This window comes from Plectrocnemia conspersa, unplaced genomic scaffold (assembly GCF_051122295.1).
Source record: "Plectrocnemia conspersa isolate PC_06_02 unplaced genomic scaffold, ASM5112229v1 ptg000012l, whole genome shotgun sequence".
Classification (NCBI taxonomy): Eukaryota; Metazoa; Arthropoda; class Insecta; order Trichoptera; family Polycentropodidae; genus Plectrocnemia; species Plectrocnemia conspersa.
This window is the reverse complement of record NW_028277176.1, coordinates 5,769,560-5,792,898: the sequence shown is the minus strand read 5'-3', so window position 1 is coordinate 5,792,898 and position 23,339 is coordinate 5,769,560. Positions and strand designations below refer to the sequence as shown.

General features: G+C 28.4%; 1 protein-coding gene across 2 annotated transcripts in view; it reads left to right on the top strand.

Moving 5' to 3' along the window:
- LOC148228051 (uncharacterized) overlaps positions 1 to 23,339 on the top strand; it is a 272,383-nt gene that overhangs the window by 237,343 nt on the left and 11,701 nt on the right. For both annotated transcript variants that reach the window (XM_088201001.1, XM_088201000.1), the window contains exon 3: positions 14,140 to 14,345. In XM_088201001.1, coding sequence (XP_088057127.1) covers positions 14,140 to 14,345 — 206 coding nt within the window. The remainder of the gene's footprint in view (positions 1 to 14,139; positions 14,346 to 23,339) is intronic.

The following is a 23,339-nucleotide window of genomic DNA, read 5'->3' as shown; positions in this document are numbered from 1 at the left end:
GACAATGCCTCACAGACTACATTATTCCGACTGTTGCAGTTGCTTCCGAGAGGAGTCAAACCGAAGGGCAAAGCCCCGACGGCAGATCTCTTGAATTAGAATAAATGAAATCACGATTTCACTGTGGCGACGTTGCATCTTAAAAATTACAAGAATTATAAATTTTGGGATTTCGTCTTTTGTCGCTTTTCTAAACCAATTTAGCTGATTTTTTCGGTACTAGGATTGCATTTTTTATAGTATTATTCTATTTTTTGTGACGTATTACGTTACAGCTTATAGTTAAAACATGTGTTTTTAATTAAACATGTATCAGACTAATAATAAATATCAGTTTTTAATGTGTTCATGATACCAAAAAGAAAATTTTATTGTCATATCGCAAGTCTTTGATAATTTTCCGTTGTTTTTATGTAAAAATAAATTAGTTTTTATTTATTGACAGCATTTTTTTGTTGCATCTTATGTGATATAAAAAAAATATTTAAATTAAAATTAGAGTTTAAAGATTTAGGGCTAGTTTAAAAAAATATTAAATCAGTATTGAAAGTATGTGTGACTTCGGAGCCAGTAAGAAGCAGGTGGAAACTGGTTATTATGTATTTGTTTAAATTACATGTATTGCTAGTTACTATAATGGGCAAGATCGATATTCTCCGAGCGGTTGTGGAGAAGCTGGCGGAGGGATGATGTCAGAGAAAGATCCTCAGAATTCTGATTGGTGTAGCAGCGACAGTATAGCAGAGGTTGAACCCTCTTTGCTGCGGTGCTCGTGTGGTGTGAGTCCCTTTTATAATGTGAGCGTCCATGACCATATGTTGTCCGTGGGCGGGCAGTGTCAGTTCTGCCGGTGTCTTCCCAGCCTTAAATATTAGGGCTGCAAAGCTTGCTGGCAAATCACAATCATTCAGCGATCATCCAGCTAATCGTTGCACTCGCTTCTTAAAACAATGAAATATGAATACGCCATAGAAAGGGACATGTGCTTGATGCACGGCAATATTGTGGCCTTACAGTGCTTTTTGTCTTTCGGTAATATATTGTTTCACGTGACCGTTTCGCAACAAATAAATATTCTGTCAATGTACCGGAGAATCCTTGCGTGTTATTTATGTTTTCCTTTTTTCTAGTCGTAACGAGGGCCTTTGTATGCTCTCATTCATTACATTATATTGTCTTGTTTCTCTCAGTTGCTGATGAATGATAATTTTTGGTTGAGTTTCAAGAATAAGATCCCCACAAATTTTTGGTTGTCCAGAGTATGAGGATTTCTATCGTGTTTTTGTTTGGTAAAGCATATTTGATCACTTGTCGCTTTTTACTGAAAAATAATGAAGGTTTTTTACAATAGCATTGATAATTACAAATAAATTTACCATAGAGTATTGTTAATGATTAAATAAAAAAAAAAAAATTAAAAATAATTTTGAAAGTCTAAATTCTCTGAAATAAAAGTCGGTTATTAATATTCAAATTACCGTATTGAGCAAAGTTAACATTATTATGATTGCTTAAATATAGATACAAATTGCTAATATGAGATAGTGGAATTGTAAGACTTTAAATGGCGGGGCACCCGGCCAAGGACAAAGGCCTTGTGAAAGGTGGCCTACGGCTGTTAACGGGCAAGAATTGCGGCGCATTATCTAATGGCATAAACCATTGTTCTAAAAAGTTGGCTATCCATAGAGTTTATTATTCCAGAGCTTGACTCAAGTCCATTGATATCTCTGGCGCCTGGTGGAACAATGGAGTTTCTTAGAATCAAAATCTCTCTGACTCATATGGCAAATTAAAAATAATTTTAATAGGTCACACGCTTTTTTATTGTTCTTAGAAATCAGTTTGAGTCTGGTTCCGAGAAACATTATTATCTTATAGGGCAACGGGCACCACAATACTAACAGAAACACTGAGGTCCGTTGAGTGTCGAATTTTGAGTCTTAGCTAAATGTTTGGCTTGATTCTGAAAATAATTTAGGTCAATTGAAAAATATCTTTACTTTTTACATATCCCTCGTAGTTACATTTACCACTGTGTACATACATATGTATGTATATGCGTAGCTATATAAAACGGAGAAATTTCATATACCGATAAAATTTTATTATATGTTCATATTCTGTAAACGGCGCCATATAACGACATTTAAGGAGCACGGCTTTCAATTCAATCTGAGATGTGATATTGATATGAGAGCAATATTCGGGCGTACATTGTAATTTTTCCGCTGGCAAGGATAGTTTCGAGATGTTGGCGGGGGGAGAAAAAGTGGCGGAAAATGCGACGAGCGGCTCGTTTCGCGCATTAAGTTTTCATATTCCTCTCAAGAGCGCTCCCACTGGCGGAAAATTCACTAAAGTAAGATAAATGCAGTCGAAATGGGGTTCAGTGGGATAATGCGGCGAACGGCGTGATAGAACACTAAATAATGACGAGGGAAAAGAGCGTGAAGATAAAAAAGGAGCGTGATGGAGAAGCGAGTTAATGGTCTTAGGTCGTGTGAGGGATGATCATGAGGGACCAAATTGAACGCTAATAAATGTACGAATGGGACGTTGGGTGTAAGTGGAGATATCGGGATATGATAATAGTCATTCTAGCCGGAAGAATCGCAATATAATGATTTTTTATTTGAAAATTAAACAAGTTTAATTAAACTTCTAACATGTATATATGGAAGTACTTTAGTACATAATAATAATTTATTATTATCCCACATCATTTTAAAAGTAAATTTAAAACGTGTTAGTACAAATTAAAACTAACGTTTATGTAATGAATAGTACTTTTTGAGCACGCGTCTTGTCCAAACAAAGGGTAGTTTTAGCAGTACAGTAAAACCTCGATAAAGTGGACTTCGGATATAACGGACAAAATATTCAGTCTCGTAAACAATGTTCTATCCATGACTATCACCTCTGACTTAATTTAAATTTATTTTAATTCAATAGAAAAGTTTTATTCATATCTTATTACTTAAAATCAAATAATAATTTTAAACCATTAATAGTAATTACACTGACATTACGTAAATATTAAATCAGTTGCAAGAAAATTTTCAAAGCTGTTTTTTTTTAAGTATAGCTTTTAGAAATGTATTTATCTATGCAAATATTTTTGTAATTATGTTTTTTTTAATAATAAACTTTGAACTTCAAGGATATGATTTAAATATTTAAGTATGTATTTCGCGTCTACATATTATTGTGAGTTGGCATATTCTTGTCTAAAAATAATAATAAATGACAATTTAACAAATACTTAATGTTGGCATTATTCAATTTTCATCCTAATTTTTTAAAATTAAATTAAAAACTTGCCACTTAATTTACATTAGAAAATATGAACTGATTACATTTAGCAAATATAGTATTTTTAGATTTTACTATGAATTTATTTATATTTCCTCATAGCACATTTTAAGACATTTATAGGTAGCTCGTGATTATTTTTTCAAATAGGAAGTCGATCCCAACAACTAACAAGTTGGCCACCCCTGGTATAGTGTTTAATACGCATTGGCATACAAGTAAATAAATAAATTATGCGCCTTTTTTCATGTTCATGAGTGTAACGGAATTACTATAGTGTACATTCATATGTACATATTCTTTCATATTTATAATGCATACGTTTACAAGCGATCGTTAATGTCACATAGGAAGTTTTAGAATTCTAAGTTGCTTATCAAAATTTATATATAGGCTAAACATGAACTTGATCAAAGGTGCAAAGGTGCAAAGGTTACGAGGTGCAATTTTTAGTGTAAATTTATGCAGCTACGGTTTAAGAAACATAGTTTTTGTGACACAAACCTCAATTTTTCTGATTGTTTTTGAGTAATTTATGTTACATGTTGTCTATTTCGGAACCGCATTTAATCCTTTTATACAAGTCCTATTAAAATAGTGACAACAGATATTTAAGCTAAAAACACGATTGGCACAAATATGTTTCCGAGCAAGCAGGTAGCAAACAACCATTGCCAAATTTTTATAATTTTCTAATCTCAAAATTCACATTTTAAATTTTTAATAATAATAAATAATTTAGTTTTGCTCCAAATTAGATTGATCGGAGCAATGTTGATTTATCGTATTTAAGTCAAAAGACTATCCGATTTCAGCTTGAAATATATGTTTCTGATCTAGTCCAGCCATATAGTTACCTTAAATCTCTAATAGTTAAACTCGATATTTGAGGCAGCTTGGAGAATATTACGATGCAGCGAAACAGTGAAAACAATACAGCATGTATCTATACCATAATATTAAATTAATATATAAATTAGAGTTTCTCCGTTACAAATAATTTATATAAAAAACTATAATCTATTATGATCTCAATGTATCGTACCCTTCATATTATTGTAAAGATTTTTAAATGTAGTAACTTATATGGCAGATCAACAAGCTTCTTTCGCTCTATGGTTTAATCCATTTCAAAATATGAAAAATATAGTTATTATTTATTATAAGAAAATTATATACAACAGAACCCAATACTTTATTTTTATTCATTGCATATTTATGCAAACTTTTAAATTTGGTCAGCATCACTTACATACTATTAATTATTTTAAATGGCATTTTGAAATTTATACTAATGCTTTTTTCATTACAATGATGTCATATTAGCGGTGGCACTATTATAAAATTGGTGTCATGCTAGATAGAAACGAGCACTCTTGCAAACAGCATTGCGTAATTAATTGACGATTATTATACTAATGATTAAAATAATAAATAAAAATATTATCTTCAATTAAAGACAAATAATTTCAGAAGATTCCTGATTCAAAATGTCCTTTGAATTGCCAAGCACTGCGGTAAAATGTCATTTTTGAACGTTTTTATCAGTAAATAACAATTAGTTATTTCAAATTTATCGTCTAAAATAATTATGCATGTACTCATTAAGGATGCTTACTACCTCATCAATTTCGTGTTTATGCATATGGATTAGAATTTGTGTATTTAATGCCATATTTAATCTTAATTAATAAAACTTGAACCATTTCTACAACTCTAATGCTGGTACAAAGTCTTTGTAAACTTTTATGATGTTAGCTTTGATCGACGAAGCTGTTAACTTATTCAATTAAAAATATTTCATAATGGTACGGAATTCGCTTTTTTCATTGTTGTGTTAAATGTCAAGGTTATCAATTTAGATGGCTGTCAAACGTTAATCACGTTTCACATCTTACCAAAATAATACATGCCAAAAGTAATGTCACTTTTAATTTATTGCGTGATCTAATAAAAAATAATATTTTTTTACAATTTCGTAGATATTCAATAATCAACAAAAATTGAATTATATTTATCCTAATATTAAAATTATTATCATATAGACTAATATTAGGTCTAAATTTTGCCGTTAAACAGTTGGCTTTAACCAAAATAGGTCGCTATTTGAAGCCTGTTTGTATCTAAAAAGGTTGTTGCATATATTTGATACATGCAATAAGGCGACAATAAAAATTAAGATAATTGTATATAAATGGTTACTTCGTCGCTTTTTTTAATTATTTTATTTTTTAATAACTGCATTAACGGTAGATTTGAGATTTATTAAAATTGCCAATGCTGTCATTCTATGTAATATATAATCTTGGTTTTGATATATGTTCGGTGAAAATATGTATCCTATTCCTTTGTATTTGGCATCGACCTTTTAGTGCCTTTATTATTAGTGGGTGGTTGTTTGAATCGAACATATGCATATGTATCTGCGAGTTTGTGCATCAAATGACGATACAATTGCCAGCTAGAGATACGCAAATTGAATCTGAATAATCGGTAACTTTTAAACTCAGAGACAGGTGCGAATAATAATTAGTTATAAGACATTAATGAATAAATATATTAGATTTTGTATAACAATATATAAATAGTTAATTTATGCATAACTTTCAGCAGATACAGATGTAGTAGTATTTATTGTTAGAAATCTGTGTATTAGCTTTAAGTATACGAGCAAACGTGTTCCCAGGTTGCAAATGGGGAAAAACTCTTAGGAGTCAGAGTGTTGACGAGTAAGCTCGTAGCAAATCTTTCCTTATAAAAAGTCACATCACTATGGCGATTTTGAATAAGTGACACCACTATAAGATATGCACAGCTCGACCTCTTAAAAGGGATCGTTCCTTCTTGGGTAGAAATGACTTAATCTCAATGTTAGAACACCACCTTTATAAGAGAGTCCACTCTGAAATTAAATCTGAGGAAAGTCTTGGCTGATAGCTCTTGAAATAAATCGGGGGAGATAAGCTTCGTAAACCTTGAATGATAACTTGTCTAAGAGACAGCAGCACTAATTAGTACTGTCACAATGTTGAAAATTATCGACTTTGGTGACATACATTCACGAGTGAAACTGCGGTACAGAAGGCAAGGGAAAACCACTATAATAATTTCTTGAGAACCGCCACCGTAAAACAACCACGAGTGACGAGTAAACCAAAAGCCATGGCCCCGAGTTTCTTACGTGTCCCTTAAATGGAATAGGATGAATCTCTTGTGTATTTGTGTATATTTACCGTAAAAGTACCTGAAATGGGTGAACCATATTTTGATGGCTTTATTTAAGTAATGTACTGATTTTTATACAACTGCTTTCAAACTATTTTCGCATATATTTGTTTACGCCGATTTGTTTTAAAGATCAAGAGGCCACAAATAAATAAGTTTTGCTAGACCATTGACACTAATTTTCTATCACAGATAACTGTTTCCAAATCGAGTTTCTATTTTTTTTATTTCTATATAAAAAGTTGAAGACCAACTTTTTATGTAGAAATAAAACTTAGTTTTAATAAGCCTTGAAGAAATTAATTTTTTTATAGTTTAATCTTATTGGATATGAGGTATAACTACCCTGGTTTCACAGCTAATCAAACACTATAACATAAAACTGCATTTCTTAAAAGGTTCTTTAGCATTTAGTAGCTTTAAAGTATTTTTCTGATCGCTTTTTAAATTCATCACGAATTAAAAGTAAATATTTTCTGAAGTTTTGTGCGTAATTGCTTTCTCGTTTAAATATATTTAGATATATTTATGCGTTTTGCACGAATATTTTAGTTTTTAGAAAGACTGGCTTCTGGATATTATTTATTATTTTAGAAAACTTTGTATCTGTAAATATTAATTTTTTTAATAATTTAAAGTAAACAGGTGACTCACTTTTGCAATATAAACAATAAAACCATATGCTTTAATAGTAAAGAAAAAAACATTAATAATTTATAAGGCTTATAACAAGTACTTTAAAGTGGTGACCAACAAAAATAATGCGATATAAAATGTATTGTACAAGTTGATGGGCAGTCACTAATTTAGCTGTAGCTGGCTGATTTTAAAGTTGCACCTAAATCCAAGGAGTCATAATTTTACAAGTTAATACCGAACTTTCTACGTCAATATTAAGGAGAGGCAGTGTTTTTAGTTAGCCAGGTCAGAAAAAGGCCATGATCATCCATCGATGTTGACGTATCAATTCTTCTTTAGCTTGAAGATCTCACTCTGAAGTGAATGAGCGGCGTATGTCAGTTACATTTAGTAAAGGCCATATCAGCTGAAAGGTCGGTCGACGAGAAAGTATCTCTTGTCAACCTATTAGTAGTGCATATTGATATGAGTCCAAATCCAATAGTAACTGTGTTACTCACAGTATTTCATAGGCCTCCGAATAAATAATTTATTACGAAAATATTTATTTTTTAATTTTAGCTCTCAAATGAGCGTATGACTTAGATTTTTATATTTTTTTTCATTACTTTTGGCTCCTATATAAATAAGATATTTTATATCTTAAATATTCTAATAAATTGTTTTTAATGATATTTTTTGTGTGAATATTTTGATTCATATTAGTTTTAGCCGATGGCTACTTTTTAAATTAATTATGCGATAAAAGTACTATACACATATGTATATATAATCGTTATAAAATCGGAACAAAATAAATTTTAATTGACATTTACTTGCCCTATTAAACAACACATCTTAACAAATAATTGTAAATGTTTGCTGGGTAAGAAAAAAATATATTACTGATTGAACAACCATTGTCTCAAATACTAGATAAAATATAAATAAATGTACAGTCTAGCATCGCCTAAAGCAATCGTAAAATAAAAACATCATAATTATAGATATATAAAAAAGGATTAACGTTTTTGTTCTTACCATTTATTGTATTAATATAATTTCACGTTCATGTTTTTTTTATAAATGTGTGTTATAAATATTACACATACATGTACATTTGGCTACATACATATATATTCATGTAACGTCGAACGTGACCTTGTTTTGCGTGTACATACATTAGCTCCAGCTGCTCCTTGCGATTATAATTAAGGCCGTCGTCCCACAGGAGCCGCTTTAAATTGAGTTCCATAATCCAATTTTATAGCGTCGGTGGAAAAGGACGATTGTGACCGACCTGGGGTCAGCTCGATCGTTTCGGCTGCCAGGATAAGCGGGGATTGGCTCCGTTTGACGAATGTCTCCGGAGATCCCTTTTGCATTAGGGACGCGCACACGTGGACATGTAGGATGTAGGATATATGAATAATGCCAACGTCGTTTCCACTCTCAGGATTATTACCCAAATCCCCACAAACCAGAGCCGAGTGGATTCAGAAACACAAAGCGTGTTTTTTTACAAACAATGACAAGAAAGTAAATTTCATATTTATTTTTGTTTTTACCAAAATAAAATCAAACGACTTACAAATAATATCCCAAAGAGGGTTTTAAATACCAGCAAACCAAATTCGATCAATAACATCTCAACCTTTCGAAGGTCGCTATATGTCTAATATTCTAATAATTATGCATTTCAAATACTAAAATACCGGTATTAACTAACGGAAAATATTGTTATATTTTGTGTTTAATTAGTCAAATATATACATTTTTTACTACAAAAAAAAAACAATTATGTACAGATATTTTCTGATTTACCAGAATATTTTTTTTAGTAAAGATATTCTTGTCTAAGTCAAATAAGAATGTGTTTTTGTATTTTTTTTTTGTAAATAGCTAACAGACAATTCTGCAAAGTATAAATTGAAAGCCATTTAAGAAATAAAATGTCTAGAACAGGCCTGTCAAACTCGATCATTGGTATTGGGCAAAAATATAAGATTTAATTTTATGTGGGCCGCAAAATAAAATACAAAAATTTCATTTTTATATTTTTTGTCTATTTTGTATAATACAATATATAATAAACATTAAGAATAAAAAAAGGTTCTACCAATTTATCTATAAAATTATTATTCTTTTCTAACCACTTTTCTGACACTAATTTTTCTATTTCAGGGGAAATGTTGCTTGCAATTATTACTTTTAAAACTTTCCCAAGAATATCGTTTATGTTAAATCTGATTTATTTTCTTTAATAAGTGAAAATAACTCCTTGCACTGAAGTACTTCCAAGCATCAAAATAATTTTATATACTGATTTTCAAGTATTTTTAAACCTGGTTTTTAGATATTTGATTTGCATATAGCTTACCACAGATTCAATATATATTTATAAAATAAAAAAAAAACAAATTAAACTTACTTTACAAAGTTTAAAAATCTCTAAATCTAATTTAAAACTATTTTTGATATGATGAAGTATTGTCTAAATTTATTTTATTCAAGTTGCATGTCGAAAAGTGCGTTAATTATTTACATTGCTACTGATTTTCTCTAAAAACTAGCTTACATTTTAATGTGTAATCTTGATCCACATGTTTGTAATACATAAGTTTTTTCCTTGTAATTTTAAATTTAAGTCACTTAAATGTTTTATTATATTGACCATAAAAACCAAATATTTTAAGTTTCTAAATCAATAATTAACACATTAAAAACTGAGATATTTATTTTTTCAAGTCACTCAATAATTTGAGGACCTTAGAAATGAAAAGTTTACATACCTCAGTATAGTGTTGTATACCGTCATAATTGCTTTTTAATTTATCTGAGAGAGCATAAAATTAGATACTTTTAAATTGCTTACTTTTTTTGAGAATAATATTACATTTTTGTTGTATATAATTTTTGTTTTTGTTTTCTTTTATTTTTCTTTTTATTTTTGCAATAATGTTTTTTTAGTCATCTAAGGAGCTCTATCTGTGGCTATAGTTTTACAGAATCACGATCGCGTCCTCTTTTAATGTTGTTAGAGCCAGGACGTCATACTATGACTGTCGCCATCCGGCTTCTTTTTACACTGGCATTTATTTGTTTATTTTAATATTTTATGATTGTTCTGTGTATTGTAATAATGCCATGTATTATTTTTTAACTATTTTGCTTCATTGGAGAAATCTGCTATACTACGATAGTTTTTCTTTAATTTAAATAAGATTAACTTTAAATTTACAAAGTAAAAATATTCAGCATCATCCATACAGCCATCAAAACATTTTCTATCGTGATGTATAGAGTCGAAGAATTTTAAAAACCTGATAGTGTCGCCATTAAAGTAATTTCGGAGTCATGCGATTTCATAAATAAAATACTACAAAAGTCTAGTTACAATAAGAACTTTTTTTTTAAATATTGTATAGAACATATTATGATTTTCTTTATTTATATATTGCCACTGAAGGGTTAAATCTATATAAATACACTGCAATAAAATACTGAAATTTTGTTATTTCTAAAATAAAAATGTTTTTGTTTTATCATTAAAATAAAAATAGCAATAACTTTTAAATTAAATTTTATTTCCATAATTTTAAAAAATAGCACTATTATACCGACATAGAATTAAAAAATAAAAAATAGAAAAAATGCTCAAGTATTAAAAGATGTACTGATTTTGCAACACTTATTTGTAAAATTATGCTCGAAATTAAATGTAGTCTATAATAATCCATTGGGGTTAAATTGCAGCTACATGAATGAGTGATATGTCAAATACTAAACTATTGAAATAAGCCCAATGATAGTATTTAATTAATCCATGTAACTGTTGATGTTATAAAATCTTAAAAAAAACATTACAGAAATAAAGTTAATTCATTTACTAGAAACCTTGAATAATATATTTGTTTATTCAACTTGTAGATTGCGGTTTGTATAAATAATACAATTATAAATTTCACATGCGAATAAACTTTTGTAATATATAACAGCGGTTATTTATGACTCAACCTTGAAGTTCAAGCTGTGATTTATTATATCCAACGCCGGCAGGATTGATGGAATGAAAGCTGGATCATCACTCTTTCGTATGAGACAACGTGTCTCGTGCTGCTCTGCTAATCACGGGGCGCAATGAAAATATACATTTTTTTCTTCAGCGACGACATTCAACATAAATCTTGTTTTTCATCAACGTGTCGCGTCGATGTCTCATATTTCGACCATCGAAATCAATTAAAAATTGAACGGACACATATTTCATAAATAAAAAAACTGCTTTTCCGGTAACCATTACTATATAAACGCTCTAAAACAATACGTAAATAAATATGTTATTGCTACTTACATCGTCACAAGATATTTTTTTCAGGAAAAAATTGTATTTACTATAGAAGCAGAAAGAACAAAGACTAATATTAACAAAGAAAATAATTCGTTGTTCGACTTAAAAAATATATATGTATAAAATTACGTAATATGCTTATTTCTCAATGAGGGTCTCCATCTTAGTTTTGCATAATCCTTAAAAGCTATGCAAAATTTTGGTTAGGCCAAAAATGAGATAAATAAGTGGACTGGAATAAAAATTTAAATCAGATATTTAAGAATTAATTATTTTTATGCTCTAAAGTGTATCTGAAAAACTTGTGAAAAATAGCATTTATTATTTTACACATGAATATCCTGTAATTGGTACACACGTTGTCATCTGAGTGATAAAGTGAGGTGGCTGTTGTTGAAGCATGGTCATAAAAGCAATTGAAAAATTCAATTTCACATAAAAAAGTGTATAATTTTGTAGTTAGCAATCATAGGCATAAGAAAACGGCCGTTTTTGTTATGGTCTTAGTGACGTAGTAGAGTTAACACTCGGTCGCCACTTAAATAAAAAAAACATTTTAATTTTAACTAGCCTTCTATTTTTGCCATCCGAAAAATCCTCGTTATTAGTTTAAGCAATAAAAACTTATTCAAATATTTGAGACTCATTATTTTAATAAAATGTAATAAAATGTATTATGTCTTCTTTAGTAAGGTATATAAATTGATTATTTTTATCGGTGACTTTGTATTTAAAATATATTCAATAGATCTTTATCTATAAAGCGTTTTTCTTGGATTTTATTTAAGCATCTTAATGTAACTCTCCGTTCCGCCTCCGCTTCCATTTTTATGCGAACATTCAGAGAACAATAGAGTGTCGTTTGATGAGATTGTTGGCTTTATTGACAATTTGCCAAGACTTATTGCTAAATGAGATCTGTAATTTGCAGCATGACACCCTTGATAATTAAGTGACTTGCCCCTATTCTCTTTCACTGTCTTCAGCGTACTTGTCAAATAATATTCGACGTTATATTAATAGATTTAAGTAATGTTGTACAAGATTTTTAATTGAATTTCACAATTTTATGCATGCTTTTAATTCTGCTATTGTAAGTTTTGTATTAATAATATTGGAGTATGCAGCGAGTGAAATATAATATAATATTTGCTCCAACGTTGAAATGAAAACAGTTTTCACTCAATTTCTGTAAAATAAACAGACATTCGCTCTGCTCCACTGAAAAAAGCAAATAGTTTTCATGTTCGTCAATATAAAAATATATTTTTTTATATAGTATAAATATGTATATAACTAATGGTCGTAAATATTATAACTAACGTTCGTTAATAAATAGTTTAATTTAAATGAGTTAATGTAGCTTATTTCAATTTAAAAATACGAAATGTTGCACAAGATTTTTGTATGTTATAATATTTCGCAAAAAAATGTATTAAATTTTACTGAATTTTTATTGAGATATAAAATGCTTTATTTTATTATTCATAAGATGCTTCGTTTATATACATGTTCATGTACCAACGATTATTTTATGAATTGTTGCTAAAAATCTATATTTTTAAAGGTTGTTAAATTGTCAAAAGCAATCATAATATTCATCTGATTATTGAATAAGTCTAAATGGCGTTTGTAGGAAAAATGTCAGAAGAATTCAGGAGATGAGGCAAATTTAAAAAGAGATCTAAAATTATTTCTGAATAATAGTGTTACATTATTATTTTTTAATGTGCATTTAATAACTCGGTTTCGAAGCTATTTGCTGACAAACTATATTCTTATCTTTTCTGGTACAAATCCTAGAAAATACATTTATCATTGCAAGTAATGATTCTCTTTTAAATTATGGCCTTATTCATTATGATAAGTAATCAGATCATGATAAAAAAACAGACGCCGATACGTTGCTGAATTTACCTTTCGTTTATTTCGCACAATACTCATTTTTATCATCTTTTGTACTTTTCTTATGGCATTTAGACGTCTTAAAACAGTTGCAGGAGAAACAGCTTTTGTAAGTGTTCAAACAGTTATTTGTATATTAGTTTCAACAGTATTTTTAAATCATCATTAACAGCCAATGAAATACCGTTCTTTCGTGGTGTTCATTTTCAAAGCTTATATCAGCAATATAAAATTTCTCCCAGTTCTTTGACTAACAATACCTTCGCCAAATCCCAAATTGATATTTATTGGGGCATGCGCCGCGTTGTGTTTTAATTTGCTCTCGTACAAAAAATTTTTTTACAAAAAAATATCGACAAAATGATGCATGTTAATAAAAATCTAAATTTAATCAGCACGATAGACAAGTAGTTTAAGTCGCTGAATATTGACCTGAAAGACCGAGATTATGCAGAACATAAAAATACTACCCTAACCATTGTGTATCTATCTAGATTTACGAAAATTTATTTACCCCTTGTATGCACAGATTACATAATTAATATTTATAACATAGACGTTATTCGAATCGCGTTAATAATATATTTTCATATCAACTATGAATAAGATATTTATTTACGCTTTAAAAAAATACGTTTCGCCACTGCGTCTAGTTCGAACTTTCTGAATACGTTGGATTATTTGCATTATTCATCTTGGATATTAATAAATTATTGTGTTTTCAGGTGTCGCCGGTCTGAGAGATGTGCAGGTGACCGTTCCGGAGGCAGCAGCCGCTGGGGACACCGTGGCACTTCAGTGTCGGTACGACCTTGAAACTGATGCCCTTTATAGCGTCAAATGGTATAAAGGGCGACAAGAATTCTTCCGGTATATACCCAAGGAGCTGCCTCACACGAGAGTCTTTGCCTTGGATGGAGTTGATGTGGATGTAAGCTTAATTTAATTTTGAATACTTAAGATATAACTAGAATTATTTAGTATAATAGCTATTAAGCTTGATATGATATTCTTGTGATAGTAACCAGAATCCATATACTCAAACATGTTTGGTAAAATTAAATCAGAGAAAATTTAACCAATTGGCGAATAAAATAAATACCCCTCGATCTTGTCCGCTGCAAACATTGTCACATAAGATCATAGTTTTAAAATATTGCACTGAAAAGTAAAAAATTGTTTTCTAATAAGTATTTAAAATCTAATTTGCGACAATGTAAGCCTTACTCTCGTTTAATAATATCGGTTGCAATCTTTATGGGGCGCTCTAGTAGCCATATCTTCTGGGGTGAATAGGTTTTGTGGTGCAGGTTCTCTGAGGGGCCACAAAGACTAGAACCTGCACTACAGAACCTATTCAGATACTACAGCTCTTGATGTAGTATCAGATGTTACCCATGGAGGACCATCAGCGGATTTGTAGCATTTTGTGGAAGAAATGCGACAAAACGGCGGTGTGTTATTTGGCAAGTTGTGTCGCAAGCTAATTTAAAAATAGACACGTCAATTACATTTTGAGGCGCCAGCCTTATAAGTGTCTGCATATAAATGACTAACTATCTTGAGGAGAAGTAGACGAACTAAATTAGTTTAAATAGTGATCCCTGTGTGATACCAGTATTTATAATCTTAGCTTTTTCATTTAAAAAATAAGGTTTGCCTCTTTTCGGCGAAACGACTATTTATGGTAGAGTGGCGAATTTCTACGAATTTAAATACTGTTGGTCGATAAGGCAGATTGGAAACGGCTACGCGCATTATCTACTCTCAAGGCAATCTAAATGTTTTAAAATTTTTGGCGCGTATTTAATCCGTTATGTGGCCTCCCAACGGTATTCAATGGTAAAAATATTTTTTTTAACATTTCTATACTTGTTAATGCCTTACGTTTCGCAGTCTGGTGTGTTGTCTTTAACAGTTAAACATACATTTATAAAATACATATAGATGTAAATTTTATAGTGCCAGAGCGCCAAATTTTTTTTTTCTATTTTAGCAATATGTTTTTTGCTTTATAAATAGAAAATATATTAAAAATAATATGTTAAATTGGCATCCTTATGATTCACTTTTAAGTTTATGTTATTAAAATGTTTTAATATAAATTTGATTTGTTTGATGCTCTCTTATTATGCATATTGTATTTTTATATGATACAGAAAATATATATTTTTACTAGTTTAATTATAATACTACTGACTCTAGTTTAAGTGTATTTAATAAATGATTCACAGCTTCACTGCTTAGTATCAGTAGAAGTATATTTATAATTGTTCACAAATAAATTATCTGGTATGCGGATTTATACATTATCAAATTTCACAGAATTGTGACGTCACATCGTTCGATAAACTACTACAATATTAAAAATAAATTCATCCAAACATAATGAAATCAACTTAATAAAAGTCAAGTTGTATTTGGTTAATCAATTTAGGTTAGGTTTGGGTTTAAACAGCTAATGAAGCATTTGCAACTGTGACGTTTTATAGCAGTGAATAATTTCTCTAGGAACAATTAAATATTATTTTTGTTAGTTAAAATCAACATCTAATGGTGAAAATGTATTCCAAAATGATTGCACGAAAACGCTTGTTGAAATTTACTGTCACTGTAACATATACAAGCGATCATGATAACGTTTAAGATAATCTAGTTTATAATAAATATGATTTTTTAATTATTTTTATTTATATGTAATTAAAAGCTTTTGGATAATTTTGTTAAAATTTATTGAATCAAATATAAGGAACGTAATTAAAAAAATGTCCCATTAAAATAGAAAAGGACACTATTTTTTCATGTTAAAGAAATATTTTATTGATTATATTTATATTTCTTGAAAAAATATAAGGGATAATATTCTATACATATGTATTTGAATTATAAATATTTTTTTATTACTAATAAAATCGCTTTCGTTTATTAGTAACCAATTTATAGCATTGTAAATTTTTAAGATCAAAATTTTAAATTTATATCATAGAATTAACAACCTAAAATCATTTGCATTATATTATACATTAGGGATTGAGCTTAATAACTATTATATTTTATTATCTTGATATAACACAATATATAGAATAATGATCAATACATGTGGCTTAAAATGCGCCTCACGAATTCAAAAGGTTAAATTTAATAATGCAAAAAAATCCGTCGACGTATTTTATGGCGGGTCAGAGCATAAAAATTTACATACATATTTAATGCTTTCCCAATTTTCATTATAATGTCGGTAATAAAATCCGAATCGTTCTTTTTTTCGTATTACGGCAATTCATTTCGCGTATAAACACAAAATTCATCGTAAACACAAAAATCGGCACTTTGCGTTTACGTATCTTGGGAAAAATACCTAAGGTATTTATCTGATGTATTATTGCGTATGGTCCTTCGGAACCTTATCGTAAACGTGAAATTACTGTTTGTATCGTAAATTTTAAGGAATGCTATCACATAATGTGACGCAGATATTCTGCACTGATCGCAATCACGTCGAATGAGAAAAAACATAAATGATATGATTTTAATGATTGTAAAAAACATATTTTCTCAAAATTCAGACCTTTGGTTATAAATGTCTCACTAATGAAATTTTTCTTGACATACGCCCAAAGAGAAGAATTATAAAAGTTGCCAAACTTTTTCAAATTAGAAATTCCGATGTATATAATAGGAAAAAATATGAAGTTGAAATTAAAATAAATAAGTTTATAAATTCATATTCAGATAAGACATATATTAAATTACACTATTGATTTTACGCTAAAGCATGTTTTATATATTGTACTGAAATTTTGTTGATTAACTAAGTTAACCTTTCACATTACTAAAAATACATTACTTTTTTTTGTTAAGTAGATGAAAAGCGTAACAATTTTATACAAACATTTTTGCTACACTTAAATATAAAAGCGTCTTTAAATATTGTTTACAACTTTTAATATAATTTACAAATAATTATACAAAAAACGTGAAAAACATCAAATAGAATTAATCTTTCATTACTATCACTAATAATTAAAATGAGACAGATAAAATAAATGCAGGCTATTTAAATATAAATTGCAATTTAACAACAATTAATATTAACATATGTTTATTATAGTTATCTCCTATTAAACAAATAGTATCCGACTAAAAATAAAGTAATATTCTTCTTATTCTTAAGTTAATTTATAAATAAATACAAATCTTAAAACATTAAGACTTATTTGGTCTTTTTATTTATTTGTTCAGTATTTTTATTTTTTAACAAAAAACTTATTTAAATATTTCTGCCATTATAATTTTAATTTTTATAATAATAAATATGACGTTACCAAATTATCTTTCAAAAAATAACATTTTTTTAATAAATATGTTATAGTTAATTAATACATACGTATATACTTTTAATATTGTTAGCCCTATGGTTAGATTTCATTAGGCTTATTTAATTCAAAATAAAAATCATATTACTGTAAAAGACTTGCCCTTCAACGAAAAAAAATATATTCACAAATTTTTTATTATATGAAACAGTAAAATATTTTTTCCTTTTGAAGTTTTGTTTTACGTATACTTAAAAAATATCTTGCTACCTCCTTATAGTTAACATTTATTTTAAAGTTTTTTCTTACTCTGTAAATATACGTAAAAAGTCGGTTAACCCTATTATGTTATGGATTATATTATAATTTACTTAGCAAAATATTTTATATTATTTTTGCGTTATTTTGAACATTTTTCAACAATTCACCGAGAACTTCTTTGCTTTTCTTTAGAGTTAAATCTTATTTTTTTAATTGTGTATCTAAATTAGGAAATTATCCCTACATATGTATCGGTTTATATTTATTATAAATAGCTTAATATAAAATGCTGGTCGTTTTAAATCTCAAAACAGATACTCTAGCACTCTCTTGTATCTCATTTGCCATTTAATAAAATACAAAGGTTAAAATGTCAAATATCAGTTGTCAATACTCAACTAAAAGTGATCATTGGTTACCAAAGTTCAACTTTGAGTAGAGGTAAAAATGTTACAAATTTGACTAATTAAAACTAACAGGGGCATAAATGTTTATTATAAAGTAAAGTCCGTGTTATACCGATTATTCGTCTCTTTTACTTAAATATTAGCAATCATAAATATTAAGTGCATTTGTTTATCGGCGTTCGTTTTTCTTACCGAATATGACGTTGACTTTTAGCGAGCACCTTTTATCGTCATCGCTTTGATGCAACAATTTTAAAAAGTCAGACAACAATTCAAAAATATACACACCGAGGTGTTCTTGGTGCTCTTTGGCCTTAGTATGATTTTGAATAATTTAATGCGAAAAAATGATTTTACTATAGCTGGTATGATTTTAAAAAAGCGTTTGATAAAGTGTCATGCTTTTATTTAAAAACATAGACAGAGTTAAGTTTTTTCACTAAAAGAATAAATTTTTAGACTGTCACTTTTCAAATCATTGTCAATTCTTTTTAAATAGGCAACACAACTTCTTTGAATACATTACTACATTAAAAATTCTTAATGGTTCTATTCTCATAATATTAATGTTTCTTCTGTCAATTAATTAATTAATGCAAATTTTTACTTTTCGCTGATGACCTAAATTTTATTTCTCAAAACAGGTTTTATTGAGAATTTAAAAAAACTTTAATTTAACGTTGAAAACTATGTGTGTGGTTACTTGCTTATAAATTATTAATGAGCTTTAAAAAATCCATTTCATGCCATATTTAGAGCAAAAACAATGCATTTTTTTTAAACATAATAGCTGAAATGAAATCAGAGCCTATCAATTTTTTAATCTTTATTTTTTTTTAAGCAATACCAAAGAGTAGAATTTTTAAACCAGCGATCGATAAACATACTGATGTATATGTTGCAGTGAATATCTATTTTTAAGTGAAATTACATTTTTAGTAGTATATATATATTATTTTACAAACTATTTTAATAAAACCATATCCAAATACATTTTCACCGGTAGATATATTTCTACTAGTAAAATTTTAATTCAACTAAAAGACGCTAGAAAATATATATTAAACTCAATTAGACAGTTGCGAAACGCTTTTGCTCTTTTATTAAGTCAAGTTGTTTTTTTTTAATTTGCCTAGGTTAAGTTTAGGTTTAAACGTTATCTTCAAAATTTAAATATGAATTTGCCAGCTATCATTTTTACTTTTATAAATTATTTATATTTCCCCTTATCAATTGATTGGTTATACTACATTTCAGTCTTTATCAAAGTTGCTTATTAATACCAAACGTATAAAACTCTTATTTTAATATTAAATACAAGCACTATAGTTTTTCGCTACAAATAATTTGTGGAAAAAACATGACAATCAAATTTTTAATTTGACAGTCGTTATATTCACTACAATATATTTTACTCTGGCCTGGTCTTTAAATAGTAAACTACGTTACACATTTTATATGTTTTACCAAACATCACTTAGCTACACAACTAGTATTACAATAAGTTATTTTAATATACATCAGTTAAAAATAATATCAAAAAATCCTACGCTCAATTAACCGAGTGGTTCGTTTTGCCCACAGTAACCATTACATACTTTCTTGTTTGCGCCAGCCCGATCCCTCGTGATGGTACCGAGTTTGTTATACCGTAACTTGGCACAATAAAAACCAACATGGGCTTTATTACCTCATGTGTCCCTCGAGGTCTTGGCCATTGTCCCACTTCACTCGTTCGTAGTCAGCACCTGAAAAACAGGACGCAATTTCCAACGTCTCGTGCACTTTTTACGACCGTTTCCCGTCTCAAAAATGTTATTGATAGCGGTGATAAAATAGTTTTCCAATAATTCATACTGCTTTGGTTTTATAAATGGAATAATTTAATATTAAAATATATTCTTTAAAAGCAGATTTAATATATGTAAGTATTATTATATAAATATTCAAGTGATTTACGATATTGAATTTTATTTCTCTATAATAATATAAATTATTAATAAATGCTATATATGTATTACTTAAATATAAAATATTATTTTTTTAAATTACCATATTTAAATTGTTGTTTACTGTTGATTTTTGAATTATTTCGTTTTATGAAAAAATTAATAAATACACAGGAACATCAACATTGTTGTAATAAACAAGCTGTAACGTTTTTTATTTATGTTTGAAGTGTATTAAAATTAATTAAATATGGCCATATTTTGTAGCGTAATATAGCCATATTTTGGCGAATATCTACAGACTTGAATTTAATGTATTCTGATATAAGTAAACTTGATGGCATTCTCCGCTTTGAGTGTTCCATATACACATGCCAAAATTTTCCCTCTGATCCAGGGCCTTTCCTTAATATTTTCTTTTATTAGAAAATGAATGATTACCTTTATAAGTATACAATTATCGCTTAATAAAAAATATCACATTTAAATATAAAAATAGCTTTAACTCCATAACAAAAAATAAATACTACTATTATATCTGTCAAGCCTTTTTGACCTTTTCAGAAATTTCAAGTAATTTTTAACTACTAAATGACTAGTCTGAATTAGGAAACATGATTTTGATTAAATTGTTTATGCATTCAAGAGATTTAAATAACTTGATAAAAGTGTTTATTTAATAAATAATAAATACTCATTAAAAATGCTAAATAAATCAAAAACCCTGATTTTTCGTGAATTTTTATTGTACGTTTTCTTGTTTAAAATGAATTTGCACAGTTTTTCAAAGAAGTTTTTAAAAAGGAGGAGTGTCAGATGTTTTAAAATATGCCCGATTTTTTCAATTTCTTTACTAGAGTTTGGTATTTGAATGGCAAAAAATTAAGATTTTCTCTACTTAAATCAGCCTTATTTTTTATGGTAATAGATTCACTACATTAACAATAAAATGTGATACAGCTTTGCGCATGAATTGCAAAAAATGTACAGAAGTTTTACACAAACTTTTTTTTATTAAAACCAAAAATTTTCTGATAAACAACAGAACAAACTTAATACTTACAATTCTTTCATATTTAAATTATCCTAAATCATTTAATTCACAAGCTAAAAATTATTGCAAAAATGAAAACGGTGAAGGTAGCAAAAAATTTTTGCTATAATAATATATTCCTATACTATATATTTATATATAAAAAATCGAAAATTTCAAAAAAAACGAGCAATAAAATCAAATTTCTATTTCTTAAAAATGAAAAAAAACCAGAATGTTTACTGAAAATTTTAGACCGTTACATACAAAGGCAAAATAATTTTATTTGTCAGCTGCTCTTAAAGCGTTTTTGCTTATTGAGTTTTTAATGTGTATATGCGACAAGTTTTTTTTTCACGGTGATCGCAAAAATCTCTATAATTGACTAAGTGGTAATCACAGCCTTATTAGCGAAAAATAAATGCTACTGCTTAAATATGAATACATATATTTTTGCGTTAAATAAATTTATTTATTTTATTTTATTAATTTATATAATTAATATAGCAAATTATTTTTACAATAAACATATATACAAATTAAAATAATAACATCCACAGAATATATTAAAAAAATATTTTATTATTGTATTGTCTTTCTTTATCTCCTTGAGGAAACCCGCTGCGGATTGTTCTAGGAATATTATTATACAAATTTACATTTCCCCCGGACGTACTTGTTTTCTTATACCTAACTATCCAAAAATACCTTTGTTTCCAGTACATCCTTGTTTAATATTAAATACATATTATTTTCTACCTTATTTATAAATACCGAAATATTCATCTTCAATCATACTTTTATAACTATTAAATCTATTTTTATTTAAAACTACTCTATAGTGTATTTTAGTTCCTAATATCACTCATGTTTCTTGAATTAAATTTACATTTAATTCATCAGTATTGGTTTCTTTTTTTAATTTACAAATTAGATTTTGAATTTTTTATTAAGATATTGATAAAAATTCCTAAAATTTACATTAAATGTTTTTTATTGTAGCATCTTATAGTATTATCAAAAATAAAATGTTCTTTAGTGTAATTCACCATAAAAAAGAGCTATAGACCATAAATAATCTTTGCAACGCTCAAACTTAACACACCTTTTTCTCCTTGAAACTCCCATTTCCAAGATTTATGATTTTTATATTCAAGCGGCGGTTAATTACTGTTCGTAATTGCAGCTTTGGCAAATTAAATTAGTGAAAAAATTACTGTTAATAAACACAGCGTACGTGCCGTATCACGCTGTTGTTAAACCAAAAAGCCTACACTCCATCTCTCTCTCTTTCTCTCTCTAGGTGCTTTTATTTGCCGCAGGCTCGAAAGCGCTCCAATTACAAGCTCGAATTTGAGCGCGGACTTAATTGTCCGGCTCGCGCGAAAGCTCACCCAAATTCGGAGCTTTCACCGCTTGCCAAAAATGCGGAGCCAAGTTGGTGCTACTTCTAGGACATGAAAAAATTTACCCTATAACTTTTACGAGAGAAGCAAAATCGTGCAATCTATATTTCTTTACTATTATATTTAGGAAAATGTCGGTTATCATTAGTTTAAACTACACAATCCTTTAAACTGTACCAGGTAACGATACAGATGGACTCTCATATATTTTTAGAATTTCTGATTTTTTTGCAAATTATTTATTTTATACTTAAAATTGAATGTTTTGCAACCATTGAAACCTATTAAAAATTATATTTTAATAATAATAAAAACACATTTATGCAGTAAGTCAAACTACTCCTAAAAATATAATCTAGCAACACACTGTAAAATCAGTGAAGAAACATTAACTGTATTTTATGATAACGCGATATGTTCTTAATATAATACAATAATTATTTAGATAAATGTACTGTTTTAATTATTTTTAATATTGAAATTTTTAATTTAAAAAATTAAAACTTAAAAAATCAGGTGATAGTTTCATTGTCTCTTAAGTTTTGGCAATTTC